The sequence below is a fragment of the Malus domestica genome, chromosome 07, assembly GCF_042453785.1.
Source record: "Malus domestica chromosome 07, GDT2T_hap1".
NCBI lineage: Eukaryota > Viridiplantae > Streptophyta > Magnoliopsida > Rosales > Rosaceae > Malus > Malus domestica.
Genome location: NC_091667.1, coordinates 19,580,249 through 19,588,126, shown reverse-complemented (window position 1 = coordinate 19,588,126; position 7,878 = coordinate 19,580,249). Strand labels below are relative to the sequence as shown.

Sequence of the window (7,878 nt, the reverse complement as noted above, 5' to 3'; positions counted from 1 at the left end):
ATCAACCAACACCATGAAGTATTTAAGTGGTCCGCATGTTGGTTGGATAGATCCACAAATATCCCCTTGAATCTTCTGAAGAAAGATAGGGGGTCAGGAATAATCTTTGTAGCTAAGGATTGAAGATTCAACTTCCCCAGGGAGCATGCTTTGCATGGTAGATGGCCGAGATAAGATTTTAGGTGATGCCCGTGTGGTACTTTGAGGATACGGCGTATCATATCTCATCTAGGATGTCCTAGGGAACCCATGCATAGGGCCGGCCACATGGTGGGTCTCCACGGATCGAATAGTTGTTATGTACAACCCACTTAGGAGACATTCCAGCTTCTCGTGAATACACTTCTGGCCATATTCGTAAGAAGTGATACAAAGCAATTCAAAACCATTCTTTTCAGTGGTTTCAACATGATATTCAATATCTCGAATATCTCTAAAGCTCAGCAACGTTCTTTCGGAACATGGAGAATATAAAGCCTCTTTAATGGTTAATTTAGGACCATTTGACAACATTATAGGGCCTTTTCGTATCCTTCTATCAGGTTGGATTGGCCTAAGAGGGTTGTCTAATGTGCATTTTTAGGTATGAAGTTGGTAAAATAGTGTTGCTCATGCAAGATGGTGTGCATGGTAGCATTATCAGCCAGACAACTAACTTCCCCACTAGGCATACCTAGAAATAAATTAATTGAATCGGTCACATGCATAAATATAATTTCATTCATTCAATTAATCAATCAAGAAATAATATCCATAAAGATAATTATCCATAATTCAAAACAAACCAAAACTAAACAAATAATTCCAAAGACAGAGAAAAATTGTCCAAAAATAAAACCATAAACCTAGAAAAATAAAGTGGGGCCCGGGGGGGGGGGGTTTCGACCACTAAGGGTGTACAACACCCTAACATGTCTTAGAAAAATAAAACTTTATTCTTCCATGGGAACGGATGCCTCCTGAAAATCTGAAACCTCCATAGTTGTAATAGCATCTTTGGGATGTTCCACATGTACAAAGTTAGTCTCACGATGGGAATGATACTTGCCAATAGCCTCGAGGGTAGCTCGGCATACGCGTGAACAAGGATCCTTTGATCCATAATGGTAGCACATGTCCATTTTAATGGAAGCCGATTGAACGGTAACTTTTCCCTTGTTCTTGAAGTTTGGGGCCTTAGGGGCAAGGGGTTGGCGCTTCTAGGTCAAATTTCCTCCCTTGGGTGGACCTTTGCTTTATTTACCTTTGGCCCATGGTGGGGCTTACAACCCATTTCCACGGCCACAACAGGGTTTCGGTCAATTATGGCTGCTAGAATTCATCGCATGTGCTTGAGGCGGAGCATTCGAGCCAGTATGAAAGTTACGGGTTTCATGCGGTAAGTTTTGAATAAAAACTTTGGGTTTCAAAGGCACTAAATTCGAAACCACAAGTTCGATTTAGTTATGAACGTCTAGTTCATATATAGGTGTACCTGTAAGAACACAAAATACAATATACAACTAAGTCTAGTGAATTTGGGGATTGCTTTAGGAACCCAAGTGTGAGTGCATTTGGACTATCCACAGTTCAAAGAAAAGAAATAATTTATTGAATCATTAATTGCTAAAAAGTGAGCTTGAGGCCAATAACTTTTGATTAATTGTCAGTGCAATTGACTGTTGGTCACTTTAATTAATTCAATAAATCTTAACCATCCAGGTTTGATCGTCGAAGAAAAATAATAACATTCAGGTTAATATTAACGGGAATGTTAAAAAATAGCATTAGATTCGAAAAATCATTGCCCAATATTAGTGGGCTGGTTTCTGTGTACGGGGTGAGGCCTTAAAGGGGTTTATTAGGCCACAGGCTGATTCTGGGAAGGAACCCAACAGCCCAAGCTGCTGGTTTTAGGCCAAAATGGCGTCGTGGGAAGGGGGAACGGGCCTAGCACCTGTGTTGTCCTGGGGTATGAGTACGAAGCCCAGCTATGAGCTGGCTTCGATTTTGGGCCCTGGGAAAACAAGCATAGCTGTTTGGGCTGGCTTTGGTGGTCGCAGCCCGTGATAGGTGGCGAAGCCTAGCAAGTAGAGGCTTGCTGCAGGTAGGCCAGAGCTAGGATAAAGGCCAACATGCAGCAAGCACAAGGCTTGCTGGTAGGTTTAGCTAAGCTGCAAGGGGCAACCCAGTAAGGCTGTTGCTAGTGGACTCGGGGCTTTAGGCCCGTGTAGAACCCAACCCAAGTCTAAGCCTGGTTGTTTGTGCATGACCAACATGCCCACATGGCTGCTGCGAGATGGTCCATGATGTCAAAACGATGCTGTCTTGGTGATGGTGTGGCTGCAAGCTAGTCATGTTGGCTCGATGACACGGAGTGGAGCTACGACTCAACCGTGAAAAATCTCAATTTTTTTTCTTCGAATTCTAGGGTTTAAAACCCTAATTGCTTTTAAATTAATTTCGATGCTTTGACTCACAAATTCCACATAGCATAATTGCATATTGCATGAACAAATATATATTGTTTGTACCATACTTAGGGTCTCCGTATTTAGATCTCGTATAAATACTCGAGGGACTCAAATGTAATTATGTAACAAAGGAATGGGCAAATATGTAATAAGTGAGGAACCCTTATTCTATAAAAGGACTCCTCACTCTCCTCATTAGGGGAGGCCAATTCTTAGGCCTGACTCTCACCCTCTTAGAGCCTCACATCCCATCTCATATTCAGAGAAGCTCATCCTCACATAAGGAAGCTTTCTCCCTCTCTTTTTCTCTCCCTCACAGAGAAATACAATAATCAATGTGGACATAGCCCAAACATTAGGGTGAACCACGATACATCTTGTGTTATTTACTTTCTTGCAGATTCACGGTTGGATTTACGTTGTTCCAAGACTCCTCCGGTTTTGTGCATCAACATTTGGCACCGTCTGTGGGAAACGACATGAAAAGTTATATCAGTTTTCTCTTTCATTTTTTTTCATCCCTCCAACGTGAATCTGCATAACCCAAAAACAATTTCTAGCACTATCAAATACAATTCAACCCCAGTTTCTTCTAGTTTTCCGTCCAAACACCTCTATTAAACACATATCTCTTTCTCTCCCTTGATTTTCGTGTTCCATTTCAACTTTTGTTAAAGCCCACTATCTCTCTCTCGTTCCAAGAATTCTGTCCCAGCTGGAGCACTTTGAGATCTAAGATTTCAAATAGGACAACGATTGCGAGTCTGCGGTGACCGACTGTGAGGCGAAGGACTATGAACAAGTGCAGAAGGGAGCAGTTTGTGGGTTGATGACGATTTCCGTGGTCAAGATGCCTTTTAGGATTTCTAAGAAAGATGTTGATGTGTCAGTGGAAGTACAAAGCGAGCGAGCTGCAAATTCGAAGCCACTGAAGGAGAAAACCACAAAAGCCGAAAGGCGGGCTGTTCAGGAAGCTTAACGAGCAGCTAAGGCTACCTCAAAAGTTGAAGGAGGTAAAACATCTTATGTTGCTGCTTCTACTTCGGCAGCAGCAAAAGTGAAACCACCTAAAGCCATATATAGTTACTTCAAAGTCCTCTCCGACCCATCGTCTTCATGGCCACCAGCTCCAGGCTTGGCGTTTCTTCTGCCCCACAACACTCATCCTTCTTCGCCCCTGTCCTGTCTCTCTAAGACAAGCCCCATTTCTCCGAGTCCCAAACCGTTGGCACCGTTGCCGCCACTCAGGTCAACTTCATGCGCGTCATCGTGGAGCCTCCTAAAAGCATCGAAGAGAGCAAATTGAAGCTACTGTGCGTCGTGAAGGCGATGTTGAAGAAAATTAAGAGGATTGTGTTGGTTGGGGACAAGGTGCTGGTAGGGTCGATTGATTGGGTGGACCACCGGGGAATGATTAAGAATGTATACCAGCAGAGCTCCACGATTCTTGACCCTCTGGTTGCGAATGTGGACCATATGCTCGTGCTCTTCTCCATGGAGCAGCCCAAGCTGGAACCGTTCGCGCTTACCAGGTTCTTGATCGAGGCCAAGTCCAACGGAATTCCACTCACACTCGGCCTCAACTAGTGTGAGCTGGTTGACGAAGAGTTTTCTTGATGAGAAATGGCTTTTGAGAAAAAGTAGAATGATGTCTGAAGAAAAGCAGAGAGAGAGGCACAGTGGAAAGAAAAAACAAACAAAAGAAAGGTGTGGTGGAAAAGAGAATGACAAAAGCAAAAGCAAAAAAGGAAATGGCATTACCAAAAGAAAGAAAAATAAAGAGAAAGGAAAAGGTAAAACGTTCAGCAGGCACAATACACACATGGAAAAAGATCTGCAGCAACCCAGTACGCAGTAGGTGCAGTACGCACCAACGATCTGCAACTGTCGAAACCTTTATTTTTTAACGATGTAATTTATTTTTCTTATCTTTCGAAGACATCTGTATAAACCCCATCAAAGGGTAATAAAAAAAAAGGCAAGCCCAAAATAATAGGTTGGAATGTTATGTGGAGGGCCAAGACCCATATGCCCAAAAGAACTAGGCCTTATGGCTCCAAAATTATTCGGCACACTGCCGCTATTATCACCAACCAGGTGACCAAAAGTACGCCCAGTACTTTGAAATTATTCGGTAGCCTGCCGCTATTATCACTAACCAAGTGATCAAAAGTACGCCCAGTACTCCAAAATTATTCGGCATCATGCTGCTATTATCACCAACCAAGTGATCAAAAGTACGTCCAGTACTCCAAAATTATACATGAGCATTACTCATGTCAATCATACATAAACATTTCATGAGCATCACTTATGTCAATCATACATAAACATTCATGACCATTATTCATGTCAACATCCATGAGCATCACTCATGTCAACATTCATGAGCATCACTCATGTCAACATCCATGAGCATCACTCATGTCAATCAACATAAACATTCATGAGCATCGCTCATGTCAATCAGCTTCAAAAGCTTCATTTACAGAGCTCTAGCTTCAAAAGCTTCATTTATAAAAGCTCCAGCATCAAAAGCTTCATTTACAGAGCTCTAGCTTCAAAAGCTTCATTTACAGAGCTCTAGCTTCAAGGCTCCAACTTACAAAACTTCACCTACAAAGCTTTAGTGCATGGTCTACAAAGACCGCCTCTGAACAACCGCCATTTCGGCCCATACATGGATTGAATTTGAAGTCTCCAGCCAACAACCTATATTGACCAAAGACTTGGGGGACTACACTATGTACCAAATATTGGGCCTCATGAAAAATACTTGGAGGACTTAGCCTATTATTTATGTACTAATGATCGAGCCCTTATTCTATAAAAGGGACTCCCTCACTTTCATTAGAAAGCACCCATCACTTATGTACTGAGGAGCGAGCCCTTATTTTATAAAAGGGACTCCATCACCATCATTAGAGAGCATCAACTCTAGCCCATTATTCATGTATTGAGGAGCGAGCCCTTATTCCATAAAAGGGACTCCCTCACCATCATTAGAAAGCATCGTCGCCTACTGAGCAATCGCCTCGCCACGAGCATCAACTTTAGCCCATATTTATGTATTGAGGAGCGAACCTTTATTCTATAAAAGGAACTTCCTCACCTTCAAACGGCACAAGTCGTGCCAACCAAGGCAACATAAGCCATAAGCAGAGCAGCTTTGCAACATGTGCTACTTTTAACTGAGCATCATTTCAGATTGAGCACCACCTTATATCGAGTATCAGTTCAAGATAACATCTAGTTACTTCGGCCCACACATGGACTGAATTTCAAGTCTCCAGCCAAAAGACTCTCTTAATTGAAGACTTGGGGGACTACTGTTTGTACCATACTTAGGGTCTCCGTATTTAGATCTCGTATAAATACTCAGGGGACTCAAATGTAATTATGTAACAAAGGAAGGGGCAAATATGTAAAAGTGAGGAGCCCTTATTCTATAAAAGGACTCCTCACTCTCCTCATTAGGGGAGACCAATTCTTAGGTCTGACTCTCACCCTCTCAGAGCCTCACATCCCCTCTCATATTCAGAGAAGCTCATCCTTACATAAGGAAGCTCTCTCTCCCTCTCTTTCCCTCACAGAGAAATACAATAATCAGTGTGGACGTAACCCAAACATTGGGGTGAACCACGATACATCTTGTGTTATTTACTTTCTTGCAGATTTAGGGTCGGATTTACGTTGTTCCAAGACTCTTCCGGTTTTGTGCATCAACATATATATATATATATATTGACAAAATATATGAACACATATGCAATATATATAATTGAAAGGAAAATATAAATATAGGGGGTTCATGCATCATGGGGAATGTTTTCATGCTTCAGGGTTGTTTCAAATATCTTAATTTATTTTAAAAAAAACTTGATTGGCAGAAAACGATTAAGCCTTTGATTGTGTAGAAGAGCCTCTTCCACAATCCTTCAGTATCTTAGCTTCTAGTAAGAGCGTGTTGATAACATGTTGTAGGCCTAATTTACTGAACTGTATTTTGGGACTATAGAGGGATAAGGCTAGTGGCAAGAGAGAAAGATGTAATTCTGAGTGTGTGTTGTATCACCCCATTGTGCCTTTATTTATAGTAGTAGGATAGGTTAAATCCTTACCCTAATAGGATTACAACTTTAATAGGATAATATCTAACCCTAGGGATTATTCCAAGATATCCCTAGATACACTAGAATTTACTCAATCACATTCCTAATCTAATAGGACTGCAACAATTTCATTAATATAAAACAATTCTTTCAATAAAATTGCCATTTAAAATGTTGTTAAACTTTTAAACAAAATTGTATTTGTATCATTTTATTTTTCCTGAAGAAAATGGATCATAGCAAATATGTAATTCCAATGACTCTTGACCCTTAAAAATATGTTTTTATGTGTATCTTTGACATTCTTAATTGTCGGTAATGGTAATTGCGATGACTATGAGCTCTTATAAATTACATTTTATTGTTAGAAAAATATTTTTCGACACAATGTTTTAGTCGTAAGAAAATCATCACAAAAAAACAAATGTCGTCATTTAGAAAGTATTTCACAATCATATAAGTATTTGTGACCACATTGACATGTCGAAAATAATTTTTTTTTGCCATTTTAAAATTCATTTCCGACGGAAAGATAACTAGTATCAACGAGCCATATGCGTCGCAAATGAAGCATTTTCGACTGCTGGTCGGGAAAAATGTATTTCCAATGGAACAATTTTCGATGCCTAGCAAGGTTTTTTCTTATCGAAAATAAGTATTTGCAATAGAAAATTGCCTTTCTAACACTATTTGACCCTCACTAATGACGTTTAGTTTTGTAGTGACAACACATTCAATATAAAGCCCAAATAGTCTTTGTCTTGATTCTTTTAACTCCTGTTTTTCCAGGGTTTGTGCTTGCATCCAATTATGCAATAAACTCACATAATCAAGAAAATTTAAACTAATTAACCACGTTTAGTTTAGGATATATTTGAGTTGAAAAAAGAAATGGAAAGCTTCCGCCTGTGGTTTTAGGAGTTCCTAAAGTACAACAGATGTCACCGGCCCTCGTATATCTCTAATAAGTTAGCATTATTTTTTGAGAACTTTAGCGAAAAGCTCCATGTACTGTTTCATTTTAACGAAAAACCACATTTTTACATTAAAAATTCAATCCTGGTATTATCTACTTTACCCTTTATTTTGTCCTTATCGTTAAAACTCAAAGTTTTTAAGCCTTTTTCATTAGTTTTCCTTTATTTTTTTTCCCTTCTAACGTGGATTAGTCAAGTTGTGGTAATTATGTTAAAAACTGTTTTAACAAAGCTTAGCAATGGGCAACACTAGTCCCCATTTTACTAAGAGAGCTTTAGAGAATGAAGTTAATTAGCAGAAACAAGCGTATTAAGATAAGGTTAATGATAGAAATA

The 7,878-nt window shown here is 40.0% G+C and overlaps 1 protein-coding gene across 1 annotated transcript; it reads left to right on the top strand.

Annotated features, from left to right (window-relative positions):
• Window positions 1-3,710: 3,710 nt before the first annotated feature.
• LOC114825864 (small ribosomal subunit biogenesis GTPase RsgA 1, mitochondrial-like) lies at window positions 3,711-4,040 on the top strand. Its single transcript, XM_029104895.1, has one exon. It carries the CDS (start codon window positions 3,711-3,713, stop codon window positions 4,038-4,040), a length of 330 nt encoding a protein of 109 aa, XP_028960728.1.
• Window positions 4,041-7,878: the final 3,838 nt, after the last annotated feature.

Bases quoted from the DNA above. Each gene is read 5' to 3' on its own strand.
- LOC114825864 (XM_029104895.1), top strand. From the start codon at position 3,711: ATGCGCGTCATCGTGGAGCCTCCTAAAAGCATCGAAGAGAGCAAATTG.